The sequence below is a fragment of the Mustela nivalis genome (genome assembly GCF_964662115.1).
Source record: "Mustela nivalis genome assembly, chromosome: 2".
NCBI classification, from domain to species: domain Eukaryota; kingdom Metazoa; phylum Chordata; class Mammalia; order Carnivora; family Mustelidae; genus Mustela; species Mustela nivalis.
Genome location: NC_139021.1, coordinates 99914249 through 99941864, shown reverse-complemented (window position 1 = coordinate 99941864; position 27616 = coordinate 99914249). Strand labels below are relative to the sequence as shown.

Genomic DNA, 27616 nt, shown 5'->3' with positions numbered 1-27616 from the left:
GTTATGTTTGCATTACAGTGTTACATATCAGATAACTGGTGACCTATGGGTGGTTTTGATGAATTGTTTCTTGTTCAGATGAGCGATCTCCAGCTGCTCAGTATGTAGACCTGTTGCTGAACCCAGAGCGTTACACCGGCTATAAAGGGTCCTCTGCGTGGAGAGTGTGGAACAGCATCTACGAGGAAAACTGTTTCAAGTAACTGGAGGGGGTAGGGGAAGGAGGAGGAATGGCTAAAGGGAGGGTAGAGGAAGGGGAGTAGGATTCTGTTGGGAAGAAAATTATGTAAAACCATTTTATGTTTGAGTTTCACACTTGCTTTTTCAGGCCTCGATCTGTTTATCGTCCTTTAAATCCTCTGGCACCTGGCCGAGGTGGGTTTTTCATACATTTCCATGTTTTTAGAGATTATTTTCAAAATTTCTTTGTACCTAAACTTAATCTGAGTAAGTATTCAGCTATTTTATATTTTCTTTAATTTGATCAAAAGTAAAAGTTTAGTTCATAGTTCAATATCAAGTTTTCTGCATGTTCTATGTAATTGCTGGCATTTATTGAGTGCCTGGTATGTGTCAGGCCCTAAATAAAAGAGGAGTTTCATGGTAAATAAATCAAAATATATGAGTAATCCATATAACAGAGGTTTCCCAGGAAACTCTTAAAAATCTGGATGCCCAGGCCCTACCCCAGACTAGTTAAATCAGAATGTGTAGGATTAGACCCAAGTGGTGGTGGTGATTTTTTCGTGGTTTTTTGTTTGTTTGTATTTTTAACCATCCAGATGATTCCAGTACGCAGGCACCTTTGAGAACCAGTGGCTCCCAACGTGCTTCTCAGAGTTAAGTGTGCATATAAATTACTGCAGAGCCTTTTTGAAATACAGGTTCTGATTCTGTGGGTCTTGAGGATTCTAAGAGCTCCCAGGCGATGCCCAGCATGCTGACTGGTCCACACACCATGTCTGAGTGCTGAGGGTGCAGAATTGTTCAGATACTCGTGATGCCTGCAGCAGAATGCTTTCCGGCAGGGTCCCTGCTTGCCCCACTGGGCTGTTGAGCAGATGCAGAATGGTGCAGAACCAAACTTGACATTTCACTGAATTGGTTTAAATTTAAGAACTGAAGCAGTGCAAAATATTTTTGTCATTAAACAGAATTTTATTATTTTGATAGCTCTGGCCTCACACACTGTATGATTATTGCATTGTAGCACATGTATGCTTTTTACTTTTTAAAACATGAATCCTAGGAAAAATTTTACTAGAAATTCACCTTAGAAAAAAATTGAAATTATATATGTGGCTGGTATTATATTTCTGTGGGACAGCATTTTTGGAGGCTAATCAAACTTATTGGGCACATACTCCATGTGTTGTCAGCAAGGAGCCAAACCCTGGGAGCAGCCCTGTCATTGACTTGCCATTCTCTTGTTTTCTTTAGACCAGGACTGATTTAAGAACTTGAATTCCCTGGTCTAGTTGTATCTTTAAGACATTTCTGAGACACAGAAAGGTTAACCGAAGGGACTGCCTTCAGATGCTGTCTTATAATGCAGCAAATGTTCTTTCGCAAATCATTCTGATACTGCTGGAAAAGGGAATTGGATCATGAAAAAGGTGTGCATGGTTTCTTCTCCTTTGCCTGTTTTACCCTTATAACTTATAAAAATGGAAACCACACACACACACACTTATAAAAATGGAAACAACACAAAAGTTATATAAAGTAAAAAGAGAAAGCTCCCCTGCCCTGCCCCCACACCTCTGTTCCATAGTATAGAATTTGGTAGGTATTCTTCGGGTCTTTTTTATGATCACTTGTGGTTTTTCGTTTGTTTGTTTTTGTTTGTTTTTTTATTTTTAGGATTGGAATTAAATTTTTTTTTTAAATAGAGGTATAATTAACATACAACATCACATTAGTTTCAGGTGTTCTGTATAATGTTTAGATATTTGTGTATATTGCGGAATGATCACAGTAAATCTTTTTAACCTCTGTGACCATAATTACAGAATTTTTATTTTTGTGATGAGAATTTATACCTTTGAAATACAGTGTTATTAACTATAGTTGACAAGCTGTATGTGACAGTCCCAGGACTTACAAACTGGTAACTTTTTTTTTTTATTAAACTTATTTATTTTCAGCATAACAGTATTCATTATTTTTTCACCACACCCAGTGCTCCATGCAATCCGTGCCCTCTATAATACCCACCACCTGGTACCCCAACCTCCCACCTCCCATCCCTTCAAACCCCTCAGATTGTTTTTCAGAGTCCATAGTCTCTCATGGTTCACCTCCCCTTCCAATTTCCAACTCCCTTCTCCTCTCTAACACCCCTTGTCCTAAAAACTGGTACCTTTTGACACCCTTTACGTGTCTTGCCCACTCTCCATCATCTGCCTCTGGCAACCACCCATCTTTTCTTTGGATCTATGAGCTTGGGGGGTTGGTTTTGTTTTTAGATTCCACGTGCAAGAGAGCACAGTATCTGTCCTCCTCCGGCTGACTTCGCTCCACATGAGGTCCTCAGAGTCCGTCCATGTGCTTGCGAGTGGCAGAATTCCTTCTTTTTTTGTGGCTGAATAATATGATCACTTCCTTTTAAAGCAGAGCATATAGTTAATTTAACAAAACCATCCCATGCTAAGAAATCCCTCACATCCATGTTGTGACAAATTAGAGACGTGAGACCACTGGAAAGAGCAGCACTTAGGAAGAGACAGAGGCAGAGAGAGGGTGAGGAAACCCATCCTAAGAAAGAAGGGAGACGGAGACCAGGTGAGGGAAGGACGGGGGTCCTGATTGCAGGTGAGAGGTCCATGCAGCAATCAGGGCACTCGGGCTGATGCTATCTGCGATGCTGTTGGCTCCGGGCTCTTCAGCCTCAGCCTGGCTGTGCGCTCCTGCTGAGCTGAATGGTGAGGCTCTCTGGCCGCCTCTCCTACAGCTTTTGAAAGATGGGACCTTTCTTTCCAGAAGGGAAACCTGGGCTCAGAATCCCACATCCAAAGCCGGTAAAGGCAGAGCTGCTGTGGCCCCCCGAAGCCCAGCCTCCGGCTCCTTCCCACTGTGTAGGCAGCTCCGTGGCACCCCGGTAAGGGTTTAACTGACCCCAGTTTGGGAAATACTTTTCTTAAGGTGTGTGTAGGTGGAGGAGCAGTAATTTGGAAGAGAGGAGAGAGTTGTGTGTACAATCATGAAAGGAGTGCCTGTGTCCGTTTGTTAATTACTGAATCTAGTGATCTTTACGAGTAGTTTTTGATTTTTTTCTGGTATTATTTACTGTATAAGACATATGAAGATCTTGTGCTTTGGGCCTGTATTCTTATTAAGAAGTCTCATTTGCAAGGTGACTACACCCTGACCACAGTCTGTAGTATAACTAATAGTTCAACACACAGTAAGTTTTAATCTCATTTTAAAGTAAATAGAATTGGAATCTGAACTGTGGAGGACAGTTTCTAAAATCCTGTTCATTGTTTTCTTTTTCAGGAGAAGATGATGGTGAGTTAAAATTCTTATGTTTGGGTATGCCTCAAGAGTAGAGAAAATGTTTTTAATGATCAGAATTTGATTTTTCCTTTATTTAATTCAAAAGAAAATGTTTATCCTATTTTTTTCAGAAATAACTACCAACAAATGGTGACAAAAAGATTTTATAATGTAAATTTACCTTATATTTAAAAAAACTATGAATTCCCTTTTGCTGAAGTGTTTCATATAGAAACCAGGATTACATTCCAACTTCCCAATTCTCTGGCTATTATAATCTACTAAAATATGTTCTGAAGAAATGGAGAGAAGTTAAGATAGTTTTACCAGATAATTTGTCTTGTGACTTTATTTTCTTCATGACTTTGTAACTTATAATCTGTTGTTTTAATACTTAATCTGGTGAATAATGATTTATCAACAGTTGGTTTTTCAAGGATACCAGATGAATATCATAATAAATTGCCCCAAAACATCAAAATAACTATTTCAACTGGATGTTTACTTATCTGTGTTCAGGGACACAGCGATGGGCATTGTGCAGGATAGAAATATGTGTAAAACATTACACCTTCACTCCAGGAGCTGACAGTATGTAGCAGGAGTGATAAGCACTGTGCATGGTGACAGGAAGTGCTGCACATACAGACTACATAAGCCGTAGGTGGTAGAGCTCTTCAGAGGCGGGACAGAGCCTGTCTCACTGGAGGGATCTGGAAAGCTTATTACAGGAAGTGATATCTGAGATGAGTTTTGAGTAATGGGACAGATATAGTCTGGTAGAATTGGATCCTGTGTGCCATGCGGAGAAAATGGCATGGCCCAAGGAGTTGGAAAGGGAAGAATCAAGCATATTTGAGGAGACCCTGTTAGAGTAGGGAGAAGTTTATGTAGGAGTAGTTTAAGTTAGCAGGATGGGAGGCCAGATTATTGAGGACTTGGGGGCTCAACTTTTCCTGATAGCATTTGGGGTTTCTCAAGTAAACAAGTCAGATCATGATCAGTGGCCCTTAGGAAGAGTTTGTTGAGTGAATTAGTATGAGGGGAAATGTTTGTGTAGTTTTGCAAAGTGTGAAGAGTCTCAGGAAACAAAGCAATTCCTCACCATCTAATTTATCCCCTAGAATCCTTGCTCAGTCATCTATGTGTTGAGTTTTTCTTACGCTTTGCTTTTCTTAAAACAGAAGTAGGTAACTTACAAAGTGCATGAATCATTTTGATCTGTATTGACTGCCATTTTTGTTGCTCTCAGAATAGTACTGATCTAGAAATAGATGTTTTAGCATTAGTACATAGGTAAGTCAGATCCCTCTGTATTCTAATCATCGACTTTTCTGAAAAATTATCTTGAAAATTAAGGGATTTTAAAAATATTCCTTGAAATTTAGTAGTCTTAGATAATTGAGGAAATACACATAGCTTTACCACTCAGGGAAAAAATGGAATAATTACTAATTTGATTTTTGTATTATAATTCACTTAGTTTTTTCTAGAATTTTTAAGGAGAGGAGTTCTATGGTTGTTATCAAAAGCAAACTTAAGATTTTTAACCTTCCATACTTAAAGATATTTAATCCTTTTAATGAATAAGATTTATATAATATTTTGACTGAAATGTTTCTTAAAATTTTTGTTCAGTTAAATGTCATTTATAAGAAAATTGTCCAAAGTTACTCATTACTTCAGGGCTTTATTTCCTAGAACCATATCCCTATTTTTCTACTTCACATGAAGCAGTGGCCACTTCTGGAGATACTCCTTAGTCTGTCATAGGAAATATTTTATATACTTAATTTATTCTAAGTTATAAATTACTATTTAAAATATTTTAACCCAAATCTCTCTGTGTGTGTGTGTGTGTGTGTGTGTTTTGGTTTTTTGTTTGTTTGTTTTTAAAGGAGAATCGTTCTACACATGGCTGGAAGGTAAACTTATATGTCTGCATTTTAAATTTATTGGATTCTTGTTAAAAATGTATGGATTAATTTAATATATTTTTGTAAGTTCAGGATTCATTACCTAGACAACTAATTGTAACAGAGCTTGAAAGAGAATAATATATTTTAAGTTACAGTATTTTGGATACAGTGGCTTAAAAATTTTGACGCTGTTGCTCAGCCAAGAATAATCAGCATTAGGGAAATACACAGGACAGATACTGTCCTCAGGTTTTTGTAACCGGCTTCTCAGTGTTATTTTGATTCTGTATGAAAATTAATTCTGTATATACCACCCATCCACACTGCTTTCTAGTAACCAGTATGCAAACCTACTTTGTAAACAGAGGCCTTCTTTTCGGAAGTAAGTACTATATATATATATATATAACTTATATATATCTTATCTATACATTTATATATAATTTATGTATTTTATATAATTTATATATATATATATGAAGTTGAGGGAAAGTAAATTTGGTTTCAGCAGATTTTAAACAATGTTTACACATGTTAATATAGCCTAAACTTGTCTAATTAAAGGATAAAGCAATATAGGTCCCAGTAGTTACTTTGCATTCTTATGTTTTCTAGTGTTGAAAATATAAATGCTATTAATGGAAAGCTGAAACATTTTAATGTTTTTAATGGATTTTAATAGCTTTGTTTAAAAAACTGGATATATTATGCTTTTTAAAAATTTACCAAATTGCCATTCATTTATGAAAATAAAAGTTTAAAAATATTAATGAAAGATAAGCAAGTTGAATGATACAGGAGATCATAACCTTATAGGAACTCTACAGAGTAAAACTAAGTACTTAATTCTATTTTATGTTTGCTAATTGGTGATGTCAACTTGTGAACATAATTTCTCTTTGTTTTTAATGAAGTGTCTACATATATTGGCCATTTTTAAGGTGAATGTTATTTATATGCCACTAATGCTAGGAGTGATATTGATAAATGGCCCATGGGGAAGATGATTCTTAACTTTGTTCATTAGCTGTCTTGTAAAGACACAAATTGTGAAGAGTAATATTTAGGTTAAAAGAGGTGGTGAGAGATTCTGAATAATGATAGTGGAAGATGGAAGTGAAATGTATGGGCAATAATGAATTCTAGGGTATTCTGTATTAACCTCTTTTGTACTATCCTACTGATGGGAACCCCTGAATGTTGATATATGGTTTCAGAGAATACTCCTATTTTTATAGGCAACTGACTCAACTTTTCTGAGATTGTTTCCTCATCTGGGCCATGAAACTGACAATTGCCAACCATCTTACCTACCCAGTGTCCAAATGTCACATAATCTTATTACAGTAAATCTAGCTCTTTTGTGAGAGAAAAAATTATAGTCAATGTCTTATAAATCACTTGATGAAGGTAAATTTGAATGAAATTAAATCCAAAAGAAAGAGACCCACTCTCTAAATTGGATAGTTGAGCTTGCTCTGTATTGTTAGAAATAGAAGCTGATATAAAGAACTTCTGAAACTCAACACCTGAAAAACAGAGAATCAAGTCATAAAAGGGGCAGAAGACATCAACAGACACTTCTCCAAAGAAGATATACAGATGGCTAACAGACACATGAAAAAATATTCAATATCATTAGCCATCAAGGAAATTCAAATCAAAACCGTACTGAGATACCACCATGCACCAGATAGAATGGCAAAAATTAACGAGGCAGGAAAAAACAAATGTTGGAGAGGATGTGGAGAAAGGGGAACCCTCTTCCACTGTTGGTGGGAGTGCAAGTTGGTACAGCCACTTTGGCAAATAGTATGGAGGTTCCTCAAAAAGTTAAAAATAGAGCCACCCTTTGATCCAGCAGTTGCACTACTGGGTGTTTACACCAAAGATACAGATGTAGTGCAAAGAAGGGGCACATGCACCCCAATGTTCATACAACAGTGTCCATAATAGCCAAAAGTGTAGAAGGAGCCGAGATGCCCTTCAACAGATGAATGGATAAAGATAATATGGTTCATATAAACAAAGGAATATTACTCAGCCATCAGAAAGGATGAGCATTTGCATCAATATGGATGGAACTGGAGGGGATTATACCAAGTGAAACAAGTCAGACAGAGAAAGACAATTTTATGTGGTTTCACACATCTAGAACATAAAGAATAGCACGGAGGACATTAGGGGAAGGGAGGGAAAACTGAAGAAGAGGAGATGAGAGATTATGGACTCTGGGAAATGATCTGAGGGTTTCAGAGGGGGAGGGTAGAGATTTGGGTGCCCTCCTGATGGGTGATAGGAGGGTGTGTGTTGTGATGAGCACTGAGTGTTACGCAAACAATGAATCATGGAACACCACATCAGAAACTAGTGATGTATTATATGGTGACTAACAACATAATTTAAAAAATAATATTAATCAGGAAAAGAAAGAAATAGAAGCTGGTAAATTTTTACTTTGTAAATCAGTCCTTGCAGATGTTACTTAACACTCATCCAGGAATTTCAACCAGTAAACAATGTACATTGACTGTTATATATGAGCAGAATCGTATCAGATGGAGTGCAGGAGTATGATGGAAAATTATTTTACGTAGCCTTACCGTGTTGCATACTCCGTTATTTAACACTTCCATCAGGACTTCTGTGGTTGGAACTGCATCATGCAGGAAAAAGCCGTCCAGCATTTTCCTGCCAACTGTATTGTGGGTCTTATTTGTACACTCTATTGGCACATGTGTTCTGTTCACATGATAGATAGTCAGCATATATTGTTTATTAGTTAAATTTCCTAGATGACTCTTTTCCAGGTTTGAGCTCCTTGCAAGTGGACCATACAGTTACATAGACCTGGAGAATTCTAGGGCAGAGGATTAGTAAGACACAGTAACGAATCTGGAGGAAGAGGAGAAATGGAATGCAGTCTCTTCTTCCTCCACAATCCAGTAGGTTCACAGAAAGAACACCTCTAGGGAAGGGAGCAGGAGAAACAGCCATTGTTAAGCCAAAGCAGTGACTTTGAATTACATTTGTTTTAGTTTAGCCAAACCCATGAAAAATCTGTGCTCTTGCCTTCTAGGTAGCGTGGGAGCTTGCCAGGTACATCCATAGCGCTTTGACCTCCAGAGCCCCACATTTTCTGTCTCATTCTGCATTAAGTTATCATAGTCATAACTCCATTCTAAAGTCAGAACCTTATTTTATCTTCTAGGGAGAGCATCTTGGCCTAATAATTTTATATTATTCCTTATTTTTAATGTCCTTGAACCTTAACTTTAAAAATAAGCGTGTGTACTGAATCTTCTTGATTCAGTATTTCCGTTATCTAAATGGATGTTATTTCTTTTTCAATATTTTTCTGAATAGGTTTGTGCCTGGAGAAGAGAGTCTTCTATAAGCTTATATCCGGACTTCATGCTAGTATCAATTTACATCTGTGTGCAAATTATCTTTTGGAAGGTAATCACATTTTTATCTACAAACCTTGCCTTCCATTAGTGTAAAAATTCTTGGAGGGGGTATATATATTCTCTAGAGAAAAAAATCCTATTTATTAAAGCTGTATTTTGTATTTCATTTTCTCTTTAGAAACCTGGGGTAAACCTAGCTGGGGACCTAATATGAAGGAATTTAAACGCCGCTTTGACCCTGTGGAAACTAAGGGAGAAGGTCCAAGAAGGCTTAAGAATCTATACTTCTTATACTTAATTGAGCTTCGCGCTTTATCAAAGGTGGCCCCGTATTTTGAGCGCTCAATTGTCGATCTTTATACTGGAAATGTAGAAGAAGATGCTGACACAAAAATGCTTCTACTGAATATCTTCCAAGATACAAAGTAAGAATTGGGTATCCGTGATCTGAAATTCTGCACTCCGAATAGGAGTGCTTGAAATAAAACCGAAACTGACTCTGGAAAGTTAGGAAGAGGGAAAATTAGAACTGAGAAGGATCGTGGTCAGTAGACCAGGAGAACAGCCTAGTCACACTTCAGAGTCGGCTCTATTTTCAAACAGAACTTTGAGTTTTATGTAGTATCAAAGTTTAATGCTATTTTATTTTATTTTGAAGATTTATTTATCTTAGAGCAAGTAAGGGGAAGGGACGTCAGCAAGTGAGAGGGAAAGAGAGAGAGAGAGAGAGTCTTAAGCATACTCTAGGCAGATTGCAGAGCCCGTCTCAGGGCTCGATCCCACGACCCTTAGATCATGATCTGAGCCAAAACCAAGAGCAGGATTCTTAACTGACTGCGCCATCCAGGTGCCCCAAAGCTTAAATGTGATTTAATGGGGTTTTTTAAAACCAATTTTTAAAAATTTAACTTTTTCTTTCAGTGTTCCAAGATTCATTGTTTATATACCACACCCAGTGCTCCATGTAATACATGCCCTCCGTAATACCCACCACAACCACCCTCCCCTCCAAAACCCTCAGTTGCTGTTTAAATTCAGATGGTGCTATTCACATGAAAGTAGATACCTAAGAGAACATTAGCTTTACCTTCTAGAATATACCTCTTCTTAAAAAATGCTCTCTATAGAATGTCAGTTCACTGGTTGTTAAAATGAGCATGAACCAAAGTTGGTTTAAGAAGTGTTTAGTGGGGCACCTGGGTGGCTCAGTGGGTTAAGCCTCTGCCTTTGGCTCAGGTCATGATCTCAAGGTCCTGGGATCAAGTCCCGCATAGGGCTCTCTGCTCAGCAGGGAGCCTGCTTCCTCCTCTCTCTCTGCCTGCCTCTCTGCCTACTTGTGATCTCTGTCTGCCAAATAAATAAGATCTTTAAAAAAAAAAAAGTGTTTAGAGATGCCTGGGTGGCTCAGTTGGTTAGGCGTCTGCCTTCAGCTCAGGTCCTGATGCTGGGGTCCTTGGATCCTGGGGACTGAGTCTGGCGTCAGGCTCCCTTCTTGGCAGGAGAGTCTGCCTCTCCCTCTCCCTTGCCCCTCCCCCGTTCTGGTGTACTTGCTCTCTTTCTCTCTCAAATAAAACCTTTAAAAAAAAGGTGTTTAATTATGCATTAAAACTTAAAACATCTTTTTAACAGAGTGTTGCACATTTTTCACATAAATTGCTTTTAAGTTCAATTTTTGATGATTTTTATCATGTAATTTCTTTAAAACATTATAGTCTTATAAATTACAAAGCCATCTTATGTTGCTTTACTCTTTTATTGAGTAATTTACATGTGAACTATGTGCCACCTTTCTGTGTTATTAAACTTTACCCACAAGTAAATTACAAATTGTAAATACTTGTGGGGATAGAAAATTATGCCAGAACTCTACTACATGGTACGTGAATTTTTCGTCTGTAACTTCTAGTGTTGTCATTTCATCAGGTCCTTTCCCATGCACTTTGACGAGAAATCCATGTTTGCAGGTGACAAAAAGGGGGCCAAGTCATTAAAGGTAAAAAGTTCTTGATTGGAGGACGGGGTTGGGGAGGGGAGAGCAGTTGACTGGCTGTGTTTTAATCCCTTACATCCAAACACTTCTTGCCCAGCCCTACACCTCGTTGAAGTTGGTCTGACTGGGTTTTACTATAAATGGCACAGAAAGCCCCTTCTCCAGACTTTTCAATTCCTTTCGCCTTTCTAAGAAAGTTTGGCCACCTCTTAGTGAAGCTTCTATTGTTAACTGACCAGTGAATATGGCAACTTTGTAAAGGTTTTTTAAAGGGTATTATTTTGAGAGAAAGTTTTCTTACTTTAAAATCACAGTGCATATTGTTTTGATTTTAAAAATCATGACTGTTCACCACTTTGAAGGCAATAAGTACTGTATTTTCCTAAAGTTTATTTTATGGAGTATTTTATGGGATGTTCGAGTTTCTGGACTATTATGCTTTTGTCTTTATAGACTCTAACATAAAAGGCAAAAATTACCTGTTACCCTGTGATATCAAAGGAGAATGTATTTTAGGAACATTTTCAAACTTCTGTTGGGAGCTCTTTGTTTTCATTTGTTTACAGCATATCAAGGAATACATTATAGCCTTAAAATGTTCATAAAAGTATTTGAAATTGAATGGCAAATAGTCTTCTGTTTGTAGCTCCAAGGTCTTATATATGTAGTTCTGAAATCCAGAAAACTCCAAAACCTGAAACATTTTTCTTATGTTTGGTGCCAATTAATTTGTTGGCAAAACCTGACCTGTACTGACGTAAGACTATTTATAGTGCTTTTTTAAAAATTCTGCTTTGTTTGAATATTGTGTTTTGCTACAGAACCGTTAATGTATATGTTAATTGCTAGGTGTTGCTACACACTCTGGTGGGGTGTTTCATAAATAATGCATGTACTATATTTCTAAAATTTGGAATTCTCAAACACATCTGGCCCTGAGATGTTTTAGATGCTCACTGATAAATGAGCATCAAGTGATCCTCCACTGGTAAGAGTCTCTTGGTGCTTCTGAAGTGAAGTAACTTAGTCACAACTGTATTTTGGTTTTGGAAAGTGTTTTTGTTTTATGATTTTTTTGCTATTGTGCTATTTTTTGCTATTTTATTTTTATTGTGATTTTTTTGCTATTTTTATATTGCTGTTGTGGTATTGACTATAACATTAATTTGTTTTTGTCATGCTTCCTATTTTTTAAGTATTTATAGAAGTAACTCTGGTTCTCTTTGTGGAGGAGGAAGATAGGAGTGAGAAAAGAACTAATTCGTCTATGAATTGCTGGAAATTGTGTTTTCTATTTTTCAAAGGTGTATAAAGGAGAACTTAAGTCCTTTTTTTCCATTTCCTCCCAAAAACATGAATTACATGAGAATGAGGAGCAAAGGACTTCGGTGTTCTGTATATTGTCTTTTAGCCAGGGTCCTGTTTCTTTGGAACCTTTTTTCAGAAAGCAGCGGGCAGGGCTTCTGGTGGCCAGAGTTTTGGGCTGCTTTTCTTCTAGCTTTTTGCAATAAAATGTTTACCTCGGTACAATAAGATGAAATTTATTTTCTATGTTTATCACATGGAAAAGATGAGGAAACGCTTAGCTACTGTTAGCTTCAGATGAGACTGGCCTTAGAGTCCTAGAAACCATGCCCAGTTGCTCACAGGCAGAATAATACCCCCCCTCCTCACCCCCACAAGAGGAAGCAAGGATCCAGTCAGCAAACATCCCTGGAGAGGCCTACTGGCAAACGCAGGGTACAGAGAGAACACACCCATCATAGAGTCCTGGGATCACCGGTGCTGATGCAGCCCCCATTGCAAACAGTGTGTGGTCCTAAGGAAAAAGATGAAAACTGATCATTGGTCTAAGATTGACTTTCCCATTTGGACTCACATGAGCAATACATAAAAAATAAGTCAAGGGGGGGGTGAGAGGTTGGGGGAACCAGGTGGTGGGTATTAGAGAGGGCACGGATTGCTTGGAGCACTGGGTATGGTGCAAAAACAATGAATACTGTTACGGTGAAAAGAAATAAAAATAAAAAAATTTTTAAAAAAGAAAAATAAGTCAAACATAGTACAGATATGTTTACTGCTGCCCCCATTTGATATCTGCATACAGCCAGTAGTAAAGTTCCTTAAAAGTAAAAACCATGTATCACTTACTCTTGTTTTTCCCATCATGCCTTTGTTGGTGCTTTGCACAGAGTAGCATCTCAATAAAAAGTTCATTGAATCAGCATGTGGAATGAATGTTACGAATTTCCATGGCTAGTTGTTTTAGTGCCATGCAAATCCAATCATTTTTCTTCTTGACTTTTGAAAAACACAAGTCATTCATTAATCTTCAGAGCTTTTATTTCTTGTAAATCATACAAGTGCAGTTTAATTTATACAACTCTAATGAGAATAAAAATATTTTCTGCATGTTAGGAGGAATTCCGCTTACATTTCAAGAATATCTCCCGTATAATGGACTGTGTTGGATGCGACAAATGCAGATTATGGGGAAAGTTGCAGGTTTGTGTTTTGTTTTCTGTTTTAAAACTATTACTAAGTTCCTGCTGGGAACTTGCAAGTTTTTATTATAATACCCTCACTGTTCGTTGAAACAGAAGATCTGAAGTATGTATGGCGTTTCTGCTTTATTGATGTAAAAGCTGAATATATTAAATCTGTATTGTATGTGTAAGAATGTTTTCCCTATTCTATGCTAATGATTCTGGCTTTATTGTATCTGTTTCTATTGGTACAGTCTTGAGATTCATTTCTGAAGTTGGTGGTTATAAATAGAATATTAGTATTTTGTAGACCCATATAAAAATAAAATATAAAAAGGCTTAATTATCAGGCTTCCATCACTGAATTTATTTTAGTGATCAAAAGAAGACCATCTAGTCACAAATAAAGTTGTGCCAAGAAGGCCCCTTTCTCTATATATGTATTCAGTGTAAAAAGGATTGTTTGATATTTTGGCTCATTTTCTCACAAAGATGATAAGTCAGAAAAATCAGGAGACAGAATTATTTTACTTATTTTAGTACATCTTCTCTAGTTCTAATAAATTTTTAAGTGTAGTTATCACTAATAATTTCTAAGTTTTGAATTGCTAGGAGCTGTCAAGAATGCTTTCAAGGTTACATATTGAATATTATAATTCTAATGTGATATTTTCTAGGTTAAGAAAAGGCATTTTAGTAATTTATGTCCAATAAATGTTGAACTCTTCAGGTTCCTTAACAGTTAAGATAAATTTATCATGCATAAGTATGAGGAAGTAGAAACTGTATTATGCAGTTTAACATTTTGGTGAGAAGTTCAGTTCACGCGAATTTCATGACTCTCATCACAGCGGCTACGTATTCCTTTCAACCTTTATAGTAATTATTAGATTAATTGTTATGTGTATCTATTTTCTTTAGACTCAGGGTTTAGGAACTGCCCTGAAGATACTATTCTCTGAAAAAGAAATCCAAAAGCTTCCAGAAAACAGCCCATCTAAAGGCTTCCAACTCACTCGACAGGAAATAGTTGCTCTTTTAAATGCTTTCGGAAGGTAAGAATGGTTTTCACAGTGAGGACTTGCTGGGTTTTGCTGGTTTCAGCAAACTTCGAAGATCATCTTCTCTGCTAAAGTAGTTTGTTTTGCTTTATTTGGTTGACAAAGAGAAAGAGTTATATACTGTTGTATCTGCACTCACAGCCAGAGTCTCAGCAGGTCACGGGAAAAATTTAGTGTGAGATTGGCAGTGTTTCTGATAACCTTCTCAATTTTGTGGGGAAGATATTTTAATATTCAGCTGGTTATAGCTTGGTCAAGTACAATAACGCATCAGGAAAGGAAAGCTTGGTTGAGATGGTGATGAAAGAAATGAAAAAAGAGGAGATTAAACCTCATTGCTTTTTTTTTTCTTTTGAAGATTTTATCTATTTGAGAGACAGAGCAGATGCACACAGGAGCAGGGGGGTAGGGGCAGATGAGGAGGGAGAGAGAGAATCTCAAGCAGATTCCATCCAGCCCATCTCAGGGCTCGATTCCATGACCCTGAGATCATCATGACCTGAGCTGAAACCAGGGCTTGGAAGCTTAACACACTGAGCCACCCAGTGTGCACACACTGCTCTTTATGTTTTAAGCTGAGGAGGCATTTTCCCTCTGTTCATTCTTTTTTTTTTTTTTTAAGATTTTATTTATTTATTTGACAGAGAGAGATCACAAGTAGGCAGAGAGGCAGGCAGAGAGAGAGAGAGGAGGAAGCAAGCTCCCTGCTGAGCAGAAAGCCCGATGCGGGCTCGATCCCAGGACCCTGAGATCATGACCTGAGCTGAAGGCAGCGGCTTAACCCACTGAGCCACCTAGGCGCCCATCCCTCTGTTCATTCTTAACCCCATTTTCCCCTGCATAGACCTATAGTTTACTTTTGGTTTATGCCACACATGGTTTCAAACAATATGAATTTGCCTGCAGAGATATATATGGTACCAACTAACTGAGGAATCTAGACAGAAGGAAAAGAATCTGAGAAAAATAAGAGAAAACTGTGCTGCCCTGGGAAATAAAAAGTCAAGGAAGAATTTTTTTTTTTTAAGATTTATTTATTTATTTATTTGACAGAGAGAAATCACAAGTAGATAGAGAGGCAGGCAGAGAGAGAGAGAGAGAGAGGGAAGCAGGCTCCCTGCCGAGCAGAGCGCCCGACGCGGGACTCGATCCCAGGACCCTGAGATCATGACCTGAGCCGAAGGCAGCGGCTTAACCCACTGAGCCACCCAGGCACCCTGTTTTTGTTTTTTTTTTAAAGGCGAGGGAGCCAAGTGACACAGAGATTATCTCTTTCTTTCTTTCTTTCTTTTTTAAGATTTTATTTATTTATCTGACAGGCAGAGATCACAAGTAGGCAGAGAGGCAGGCAGAGAGAGAGGAGGAAGCAGGCTCCCTATTGAACAGAGAGCCGGTTGTGGGGCTCGATCCCAGAACCCTAAGACCATGACCTGAGCCGAAAGCAGAGGTTTTAACCCACTGAGCCACCCAGGCGCCCCTATTTCTTATGTTTTCTTAACAAGCATTTGTGAGCTAAAAAGGGGCAGTGAAGTGAAAAATAAAGTTCCTTCCCCATTGTGTATTTCTCCTATTGTTGCCATGTATTTACAGCTGGCTTTATAGGTTGGGATTTCAAGTATAAGCTAGATGTAGGGTGTCCATCAATAATTACTACTTCCTGAAGAATTTCATTCACTCCCTCATGAGGCCTGTAAATAAGATAAAACAGGAAAAATTGAGTTAAATTTAGAGTATTTAAATGAAATTTAAGTGAAAAATATTTTCAACAATTTACACATTTTAAATTCAAATAAGATTAAATTGAGAAAAAAACTGACGTTGACTTCCTCAGAATGTCTCTGAGTCTCAAAGAAAATATCCATAAAGGCAACCCCATCGGCTTCAGGTCTCCATCTAGTCTGGTATTTCCTTCTGCAGAAGGAAAGTGCAGAGAACTGGCTCTGAGCCAGCCGTGCTGGAGTCCTGCAGGTCTGGGCCTGCTGTGCGCTGTCCACACAGGCCTGGGCGGGTCACTCCATTCTCCCGGCTCCCTTCCATGCACTGTGAAGTGAGGGCAATAGAAAGCCTTCTCCAGAGTGAACATGAGGATGACCTGAGGTTCAATGTAACTGCACTTTCCAAACTACAAGATGGCAGCTGGGGCTGTGATGCTGCTTTACAAACCCCTGGATGGCTGGTGCTCTTGTTTTTCAGTGCTTAAGATACGGTCTGTGAAAACTGTTTTCCTAAGGGCAGTGACACTTGGAGTGGGATGCACAAGTAAGGGTACAGCCTAATTTAATCTCCTTTTTCCCCTCCAGGGAAAAACAAACACCAGTTTATCCATGTACTAATTAAAGCTCTTAAAGTAATCCTCTTTCCCTCTTCCCCCCGTTATAAAAATAATTCAAGGTCATCATAAATTTTGGGAAAACGTATGAAAGTATAATTTAAAAATAATTAACAATCACTGCTATCCCCACCACCCCGGACTGTTTCAGCATTTGACGTATTTTTAATGTGTATTTTCCCCCGACTTGTAAATAAAATATTTAGGTGTTTGTATGTGTATGTTTATATATGTATGTGTTAACAGAGTTAACAGAAAGCAATTTTTTTGTGTACTCTCCTGTTTTACTTGGCATTGTATTATAATCATTTCCTGATATTATTAAATTTTTTTCATAAGCATTATTTTGTTTTTTAAGAAGAAACTGTAACAAATAATATTAGTTTTAGGTGCACAACGTAATGAATTGATACTTGTATATATATTGTGGAACTTTCACCACAGTAAGACTAGTTAATATCCCCATCACACAGCTATAGAATTCTTTTTCTTGTGATGAGCTTTAAGGTTTACTTTCTTAGCAACTTCCAAATACATAAGCATTATTTTATTTTTTTATTAAGTTTTAAATTCTGGTATAATTAACATGGAGTGTAATACTAGATTCAGTTGTACAATATGTGATTCAGCAGTTCTCCAAAACACCCAGTGCCCCTCAGAAGTGCCTGCCTTCATCCCCATCACCTGTTTACCCCCATCGCCCCCTGAGCTCCCCTCTGGGAACCATCAGTTTGTTCTCTGTAGTTAAGTGTCTGTTTCTTGGTTTGTCGCTCTCTTTTTTCACTATATGCCAATATTCTGTTACAAGGACATACCACAATTTACTTAGCCACTCTCCTTTTAATCTTAGTTGAGCCCTACTTTTTAATTTATATGGATTCTGTACATCTACTTTTTCCTTAGAGAATGTTACAGTTTTTCTTAATAATTGTTAATGGGATCTTTTCATTTTATCTTCTACCTTATTATCAGTCCTCCTGTCCTTAATTTGGCTGTCACCTTTGACTTCTCTGATCATCTCCCATTTGTGTCTAAGTCAGACTTTGAGTGTACTTTTTCATTCTGAACACACCTCCTGCGGCTTACCTGGGCTCTCTTTTTTTTAAATTTTAGGCCTTGGTCTTTTTACCATATCTTCATATATATTTGACAGTTTTTTTTAATAGGTAATTTAAGGTATAGCATATGATTTTACACATTTAATTTGTTTAATAATCATATTCTGTTGTTTTTCCTAATAATTAAAAACTGTCTGGATCCTTTGATATTCTGAGGATTAGAGTAAGAATTCATTTTCTGCTAATTCCAACTTACAAGAGTAAAAAGAAAATGTTGAAACTCTAGAGAGCACGGACTTTTTGAGAGGTTATATAATCATGAGACAGGATGAACTGGTGACCCTGAAAAATTACTTAATTTATTTCATTCTCAGTTTTCCTCAAATTGGAACATCAGGTTAACTTTATCTACTTTGTAGAATTTTTTTATAATGATTGAGAATATGTGTGTGATATGCTCAGGACATTGCCTGACATACTAACCTCTTGGTATAAGAGAAGTTCTTATTTATTAAGTACTTAGACTAAAGAAAGAAGCTTAACACTGTGTACTACATCATCTTGTGTCATAGAAAGAAAAACATTAGATTTTTATCATTATCAACCCTGAATTGTATGTTATCATTAAACTGAGCTTATAGAATTGCTTTTTTTATTATTCCCATTCCAGAGTTTTACTTCTGGGCCGGGGCCCAAAAGCATGCCAGCATTCATTCACCTGTTCAATAATTACTTATTATTAACACTGTAAATAGTGGTGGATGTAGGGCACAGGTATTCAGCAGTAGATAAAATAAACAGTTGTTACCCCGTGGAGCTAACATTACCCTCCATGTGGTTAAAACTCCATGCAGCTTTGATTCCCCGAGAACTTAATGACAATTAGCCTACTGTTGATCAGAAAAGCCTCACTGATAATACCGTCATTTAGCACATATTTCATATGTTGTATGTATTATATGCTATATTCCTAAAACAAAGTAAGCTGGGGAAAAGGAAATGTTAAGAAAATCACAAGAGAAAATACATTTAGGGCGCCTGGGTGGCTCAGTGGGTTAAGCCTCTGCCTTTGGCTCTGGTCATGATCCCAGGGTCCTGGGATCAATCAAGCCCGCATTGGGCTCTCTGCTCAGCAGAGAGCCTGCTTCCTCCTCTCTCTCTGCCTACTTGTGATCTCTGCCTGTCAAATAAATACATAAAATCTTTAAAAAAGAGAGAGAAAATACATTTATAGTACTATCTTTATTGAAAAAAATCTTTGTAAGTGCCCCACACAGTTCAAACTCATAGTGTTCAAGGGTCATGTGTTGGGGGACAACAAGGAAGGAGTGGACATTTGGAGAGGAATGTGCAGAACGAACTTATAAGACCACTTGTAAATGATTAGAGATTCTTTATTGTAATGAGTTATTTGTATCACTGTTGCCATCATTAATCTAGAATCTACTGATAACAAGTACCTGGCTCCCTCTGCCCCTTATAACCCAAGAGTAAAGAACTGCAGCTGGGTGTTTCATCAGTCTTTAATAAGTAATTACAGCACATGCATTTGAAAATGGAAGTTTCATTGGTCAGTGTTGTATATATTCTTTTATTTTGAATTTTGCTTTCAAATTATGGCTCATAGAATAGTATCTTATTTGAAATATGTACACATATGAACTACATGGATACGTTCTTTTTTTCTTCTATAGGCTTTCTACAAGTATAAGAGAGTTACAGAATTTCAAAGTCTTACTGCAACACAGAAGGTAATAAAGGCTTTTCTATGTCTAATTAGAGACATAATCTGACTGTGTGAAGCCTGTTGGTCTTGGACATTCAGCAGAAGGAGACTAATCTTCAAAGACTTGAAGAAGGAATTCTGAACTCTTAAAGAGAAAATTCAAATGTTCACTTGAATATTTATGATTTTTAATAGATTGTCAATTAGAGATATTTATAAATGAAGTATATACTTTTAAAACATGTAAGTTATACTAATTCTGTGTTTAATTTCATGTTTCCATCTGTTGAATATTCTGCTATTCTGTTTGTTTAGAATTGTTTTTTTCTTATTCTGTTCTTTACTTCCAGTTGTCGAACTTAAATGCCATCCTAATAAACACTGTTAGCAGTCTGTTATGGAAAACGAGAGCTAGAGAACAAATGTGGCTTCGGATTAGGACCAGTGATAAAAATTTCTCAGTGACTTTTGTGTTCTTAGCCTTGCCTGATGTCACCTTCTGTAAGCCGGACGTGTCAGTGTGGTGAACGGTCCTTTCAGTGTGTGGTTATGGAGGGACTGAAGAATCCCTAGGACTTCAACTTCAGTTTCATTGGTTTTCAGTTAAGATTTTTAGTTGCTGCTGTTGTTGCTGTTTTGTTTTGGTCTAAAGGCCCTGCTTCAGTAAAGGCAAATGTATACTATCCCTTCCCTTAGCTGCCCAGCCAGACAGCCCATGTGTGTCGTGGGCTGCTCCAGAGGGTTCTTTACTTAGAACCCATACTATGTATCCATTTCTTTTGATTTTGCATTTCTTTGTCCTGTCTCCAATTTTAGAAAATTTTTGTCTAGTTTGGGAAAAAAATTTGCATAAATATTTAAGTTTCACTTTGATAAAATTTGAATGAATATATGGACTTATAATGCCACTTTAAAACAGTATACATAAAATTTACCCTTTTAAGTGTTTGGGTTTTTTTTAAAGGATTTTATTTTAGAATACAATCTATGCAATCCTCTCTCAACCTGAATTTCTTCAGCAGGTTATTTGAACAGGTAGAGGAGTTTGAGCCGTGAAGCTTCCCCTCTCCCTACCTTTCTTTTCATTTTGGTTCATCTTATATAAATGGGACTTTGTGTGACTTGTACCAACAGATGACCTTCATGTCCTAAGCTCATTTTCTAAAGCTGCGATTTAAATATCCTCCAATATTTAAAATATTCTTTTAAAAGCTGTTTAGAGATAGAATGTGATTAACTTGGAAGGAGGCATCTGTGGAGAAGTAACGCGGGTACCAAACCTCATTTCTCCTTCGACTCTTCAGTCTTTTATGAAGTAAGTGCTCTTAAACCCACACCTTACCTGCCAGAGTCTGAAGTGTGTTCTGCCATGACTTGGTGGTGTATTTTAAACTGTCTTTAGTCGGCTCACCCCTCTTTTAAAAATATCTGGTCATCCCTTGGAGGGATGTGGTTGAAAGGTGTAAAGTCTCACTAATTATTTTCTTGCCCAATTTCAACCTTTAGAGACCCAGGGTTTTTTGTTGTTGTTGTTGATGGTGGTGACTTTTTGTTTGTTTGTTAAGTTGAATAAAACAGGCTTGATTGGAGCCTTCTCCATTTCTTCATTTTTAGGGATGTAAGTATTGTGTGTAAGAGAGGGGAACCTTAAGGTAAACTTGTCTAAAAAGTGAAATAGTAATCTTGCTGGTAAATTAAAAATAATTATTCTTAGTGTTCATTCAGAGTTTAAGAAAATGTGAAAGCTTTGCACTTTGTCTATTATTACTGTAAGTTTAAAAATCTTTTTGGTAGTGTTACTTCACTGTTCCCTCAGTTAAAAGCTATTATTTAAATTCTGTTAACCAGAGAAAATCCGTGGTCATTTCCAGTGATTGTTGGGTTTTATTTTGTTTGTTTTGTTTTTTTCTTTACTATGATTTGTTTCAAGCTTAAGAAAAAATTGTATATTAGAATGAGTTCTAGGAAACTAACAGGTTAATATTAAAAGTTCTTCTCAAGTGTTTAATGAATTTTTGCACCACCGAGAAAATAAACGAATGAAGTATTCTTAAGCTGAAATTTGATGAACTTGATTTTACCACAAATTGGATTGTTGGGGGTAAGCCTACATTTTTGTGTCTGTGTGTATTTCTTAAATGATTGTATAGGTGTAGGACTGTTTTGTAGCCTGGTGGTACTGTATGATCTTTGTGATATAACCTGTTTTTCTATGTCCCAGACCCTTTGTCATGCAGAGACACTAGAGGACTGACTGCCTTGTGCAAACGCTTGGCTGGTAATTCCTCTCTCGTTTTGTCTTTATCTCATCACCTAATTTCAAAGTCCAGCACTTGATAATATAACTGACAGAAATGATTGTACCAGCTGACTGAGTCATGAAAATGAAGGAAAAGAATTCCTTCCTTCAATGGCATGAGGTTTTTTTTTTCCTTAAGTGGCATCTATGTAAGTTAGAAATACTATATATTAAAATTGGTGAAATTTGAATGTTTCTCCTGTGCTGATTCTTAGATTACAAAGAGACAGAATAGTAAAAGTTTTCCCAGTTTTGGAATTTGATTAAGTCAAATGCTGTGACATTGTAACATAGTGAATTTACTCGATACTTGTAGTCTCTGTATGTCCATGAAACACTGCCATATTCTCCAACTTTACCCAGGTGCCAGTGTAAATAAGAAAGGACAGCTATTTTTTTTTAAGATTTTATTTGTTTGACAGACAGAGATCACAGGCAGAGAGGCAGGCAGAGAGAGGGGGGGGAAGCAGGCTCCCTGCTGAGCAGAGAGCCCAACGTGGGGCTTGATCCCAGGACCCTGAGATCATGACCTAAACCGAAGGCAAAGGCTTAACCCACTGAGCCACCCAGGCGCCCCAAAAGGACAGCTGTTTTATCTTTATCAGCATTGCCTTCAGCTGGAAGTCTGGGAACAGTTTACAGTAAACCTTTCAGCAGAATGCAGAGTGAAGTACCTGCAGAAACTGTAGCTGTTCACAGGCACAGACCGGTCATGTGGTGTCATGGAAATTTTCTGGTAAAATCACACATGTAGACACACACACAGGTGGGCAAGTGTTCTCGTTTAATGTCGACAGGTGCGGCTTTGATTCTGAACTCCATTTGTTCAACTAATTTGTTGTTGTGCCCACCAGACTGTAGCGAATGTGAGTTAAATAAACGTTTCTGCAATTTTTCTTTCTTGTCCCCCTCCCCCCTTTGAAGTGATCTCCCTCAGGAGCTGAGGATTTGATTATCACTTGTGGAGAATGGGGGAAGTACATAAGGAGCGTGAGCTTGTTTCTTACCATGGCAGGCGTCAGCAGCCACTGTCTGAAGGGCTTTCTATGGGTTCCTTAATCCTCACAGCTGCGCTAGTGGGACTAGTTGGCAGGTACAATTACTAGCCTGTTTTATAAGAAAACTGAGGATAGTAGTGGCTAACTCGTTTGTAGTCACAAATTCTAGGTTGTGGGGCTAGAGTTTAAAACCAGAAAGTCTGGGGTGCCTGCATGGCTGGCTCAGTTGTTAACGTCTGCCTTCAGCTCAGGTTATGATCCCAGAGTCCTGGGATCAAGCCCCACATCCCAGCTTCCCCCTCTCCTACTCCCCCTGCTTGTGTTCCCTCTCTCGCTGTGTCTCTGTCAAATAAATAAATAAAATCTTAAAACAAGCAAAAACCAAAAAGTCTGACCCCAGGTCCTTAGCTAGCATGTCCTGTATCTGTGTTACTACTCGCTTATTACTATAACACTAAAAACTGGGGACTTTTAGTATCTTCTGATGTGTGCAGAGTCGTAAGGCTTTTTAAATCTCCTTTATTTTTCAAATAGGTAATATATTCGCATGGTTCAAAGACCAAGAAATAAGAAAGGCTATACAGGGGAATGTCTTCCTGTCCTCGGCCCCTCGTCCATACTGCATATCTCCCCCAACCCCTCGCCTTGTGACTCGGCTCTTGGTTCCTTATGTTTCCATCCATACATTTTTAGGCATATACAAACAAATACAAATGTAAAGTCTTAGTTTTTTCCTCTCATTTTTTTTAAAGATTTTATTTATTTATTTGACACAGAGAGAGATCACAAGTAGGCAGAGAGTCAGGCAGAGAGAGAGAGAGAGAGAGAAGCAGGCTCCCCGCTGAGCAAAGAGCCTGATGTGGGGCTTGATCCCAGGACACGGAGATCATGACCTGAGCTGAAGGCAGCGGCCCAATCCACTGTGCCACCCAGGCGCCCCTTCCCTCTCATTTTTACCCAGAGTGGCACCCTATACATACCATTTGCTTTTACTCACTTTAGTTTTCATGGTAGTCTTCCCACCTCCCTAGACAGCTTACTTAAAGTTTTCTTAGCAACTGCTTGGTATTCCATTCTATGAATGTATAATTGTTTAATTAACCAATCCCCTATGAATGGGCATTGGATTGTTTCCAGACCTTGTGTATATGTCATTTCACACATAAATATGTACTTACAGAATAAAGTCCCCAAAATAGAATTTTGGGGTCACAGACCATGATAGTAGAATATTTCCCTCCCTAGAGGCAGTTACCGGTCCTCATATCCACCTGCAATTAAAGACCGCACCTGCTAACCCACCCCCTTACCTCTGTAGACATGGGTTTAATGTTTGCCATTCTGATCAATACAAAATTACATATCATTGTGTTTTAGTTTCTATTTTTCTTAAAATGAGGCCAACTCCCTTCAACATGTTTAAGATCCACTTGTAGTTACTTGTGTTCGTAATGTTGCCCATTTTTCTACTGCATTGTTGATCTTTTATCAGTTTCTATGAGTACTGCCTACAGATGGTAATCCTTTGTGAGGAGCTCTAATTTTTTTTCAGTTTGGTGTCTGTCTTTTGACTTGGCTTATGATGGTGGTTGTTATGTAATTTTTTCTAAAGATTTCATTTATTTATTTGACAGACAGAGATGACAAGCAGGCAGAGAAGCAGGCAGAGAGAGAGTGGGAAGCAGGCTCCTTGCTGAGCAGAGAGCCCGATGTGGGGCTCGATCCCAGGACCCTGGGATCATGACCCGAGCCGAAGGCAGAGGCTTTAACTCACTGAGCCACCCAGGTGCCCCTGCAATTTTTTTAAATTTCTCAGTTTCTCAGTGGCTTCTGGACTTTGAGTCATAGTTCGAACACCTTCCTCGCATGGCAGTAATTCACCTACAGTTTCTTTTAGAGCTTTCATGGTTTTTTCTATCTAAGTTTTGATCCCTTTGGAGTGTGTCCCCCATGTAGGGTGTAAATTATGGATCCAGCCTAATTAGGTTTCCTAGGTGGCCACCCAATTATTCCAACGGTATTGGAATTATTCCAATACCGTTGGAATAATTGGGTGACCAGTTATTACGGGACAGTCCCGTCCTCCCTGGTTTGCGATGCTACATTTATCGTATATGACATTGCACACAGCATTAGTTCCACAGTGGGGTTGGTTCTCTTTCTGTTTCACTGGTCTATTCACTCAGACACCAGGACCACAGTCATTTTAATTATTCAGGGTCTGTGGTTAAATATCTTCTCTTCGCTCCAACCCCTCCTGCCCTTTTTTTTTTTTTTTTAAAGATCTATTTATTTATTTATTTATTTGACAGAGAGATCACAAGTAGACAGAGAGGCAGGCAGAGAGAGAGAGAGAGAGAGAGAGAAGCAGGCTCCCTGCTGAGCAGAGAGCCCATGCGGGACTCGATCCCAGGACCCTGAGATCATGACCTGAGCCGAAGGCAGCGGCTTAACCCACTGAGCCACCCAGGCGCCCCCTCCTGCCCTTTTTAAAAGCAGTTTTCTTTATCTGGCCTTGAGCATTCTATATGAGCTTTAAAAAAACTTCTTTAACCTATAGATCATGCTGGAACTCTGCCCCGTTCAGTGTTTCCTCTTGAGAGTTGGACTTTTAACCACTGTAGTGTGTCCCTCTTCTCTTAATTTTATACTTTATCAGATACTCCCTGTTGTGTTATTTCAGGATTCTGTTTGCCGGTGCCCAAACACGCGAGGGCAGAGATAGGACGTGAGGTGCCTGTTTAGACAGAATTTTATCTCATTGCTTCTGTTTTAAGATTGAGTTCTCAGATCATTCCCAGAGACTATCCTTATGTAAAGTCCTTATGTCCTTTTTTATTCCATTATGAATTCTCTACCCAAAAGTTGGATATCTGAGAAAACAGGGATAGGCCCTTACATGAGTATTATAGTTGCCTAATCCATACTCAGTGGATGAAAGTGCAAGTGAAAGAAGTTACCTTAAAAAAAAAAAGACACAGCCTATCACAAGAACAGGGTTTGACCATTCACTGTTGTAGATGCTGGGAACATAGCAGCGAATAAAACACAGATATCCCTGCCATCAGGCAGCTTATGAATTCTGTAACCTAACTAGGCTGGGTCTGGTTCACAGTGAGAGCTCACCAGAGAGGAACAGACCAGCTGAAGAGGAACAGCTAATGGAAACCTGTTCAGTGAGATGATACTCTCAGTGTGAGTGAAATTTAGTGTCAGCTTAATGGTGCCAACCCGCTGTCGCAGAGTAAAACCATCCAACTAACTCTCCTGGGTCAGAGTCTCCAGTTCTTCAGCCAGCACCTGGGTACATTATGTCACTTTCCATATGGATTTCCTTCACAGAAGATACCTCTAAATGGTAAGTGTTTTCCCTTGGGTAGGTATTGAGTCTACAGACCTAAAGCCTAGCCTCTGGGCTAGTGAATTCAGTACGGGGACAGCCAAGGATCCTCAGCAACACAAAATGGCCCTGGCAAACCATCTGTTTAACCCAGACATGCCTTTTTATATCTCAATCTTTAAGGAGCACCATGACTAGGGACTGGAGGGACAGTTGCACGTTAATAAGATTCATGGGAAAATGAGGTTCAGAGAAAGGGAGGGATGTTGAGGCTGACATGGACTAAAGAGGAGGAGGTCACAAATCTAGATGGGGAGGCGTCTGATCTGTTCCGACTACAACAAAGTTCAGAGGCAGGAAATACATTCTGGAGATTGTGTCTAATGCTCTAAGTAGTCGGGCAACCAGGATGCAAAAGGGAAGACCAGTCTAGAGGCTACAGGGGAATTAGCCTGTTTCTGGAAAAGTAGAGGACAGGTTTCAGTCCCAGGTCAAGGAACAGATGAAAGAAATCTGGCTTTAGAGGAAACAGGCAAATACCACTAGGAGCTGCTAAGTCAGTGGATTTGAATCTGAGGACTTTGATCCCTACTTGATGACCCAGGCAGAGCTCCGCACTGAAGGAACCTACCTCAGTGCCCAGGCCCAGAGAGCTGCTGGGGGCACGGGTACAGCTTTGGCATACTTCCCGGTATTCTGACCCATTAGTGCAAGGGCTTTCCATATATCCCTACTGGGCTCTAAAGTAGGGTTAAAAGAAGGATGTGGCTGAATTTATAGACTGGCAAACCCCTAGTCGTCCCAGCATCTGGCATGTAGTAGGCACTTGGTAGACACTGACTGAACTCCACTCCCTTCATTCCTTTTTAAATGTTTCCTCACTTGGATTAGAGTTTTTGATGAGAACTCCACTTTTTAGCCTGATCCTTTCCAGCAGTTCCTCTGGACGATGAGAAGTCCTAAATAGCATTATGCACAGTTAGAATTTTTTTTTAAATAAAATTCTCCCCAGGACAAAAAATGGAAAAGTGTATTAGATATGTCTTCAATCAGACCTACACTTGTCTAGATTTTATCATACAGTACTCTAAAGTGAAGAATTTTTAATAAAGTTTCTCCACTTGGAAATGCTAAAAAAACAAATATTTAGACCCATTTAATTCTCATGTAAGTTTACCCTTATTAAAAAAAGATTCATTCTGAAAAATAAAAATTCTAGTAATATCTACTACATAAATATAAATGAGAACCTTTTTCTCTAAGCACTTTTCATGCTCTGGAATTTAGTAATGCTTGTTTTCTTCTTAATAGGAATTAAATATTCAAGGAATTAAAGAACAGTTCTATTGGATTTTGAGAAAAGAGGATATTTGGGGACACACTAGTGAATGTGCCTGATGATCTACACCACTAAACATGGTAACCAGCATAGTTTTAACAACACACCTGATGCATCCAAGAAAGAACTGGCATAACCATGATGTGTGTACTGTAAAAGTAAA

At 38.3% G+C, this 27616-nt stretch overlaps 1 protein-coding gene across 23 annotated transcripts in view; it reads left to right on the top strand.

Moving 5' to 3' along the window:
• Positions 1-21967, top strand: part of ERO1B (endoplasmic reticulum oxidoreductase 1 beta) — a 60651-nt gene extending 38684 nt beyond the window's left edge. For 3 of the 23 annotated variants that reach the window (XM_082720754.1, XM_082720752.1, XM_082720742.1), the window contains 10 exons: positions 79-199; positions 329-375; positions 3499-3510; positions 5397-5423; positions 8784-8876; positions 9006-9252; positions 10751-10820; positions 13236-13322; positions 14225-14358; positions 19446-21967. In XM_082720754.1, coding sequence (XP_082576880.1) covers positions 79-199; positions 329-375; positions 3499-3510; positions 5397-5423; positions 8784-8876; positions 9006-9252; positions 10751-10820; positions 13236-13322; positions 14225-14358; positions 19446-19506 — 899 coding nt within the window. In that variant the 3' untranslated portion in view covers positions 19507-21967. Of the gene's footprint in view, positions 1-78; positions 200-328; positions 380-782; positions 1617-2982; positions 3389-3430; positions 3511-5396; positions 5424-8783; positions 8877-9005; positions 9253-10750; positions 10821-13235; positions 13323-14224; positions 14359-19191; positions 19416-19445 lie in introns of those variants that run through there. The other 20 variants (XR_014308844.1, XM_082720750.1, XR_014308843.1 and 17 more) reach the window with 20 other exon arrangements.
• Positions 21968-27616: the final 5649 nt, after the last annotated feature.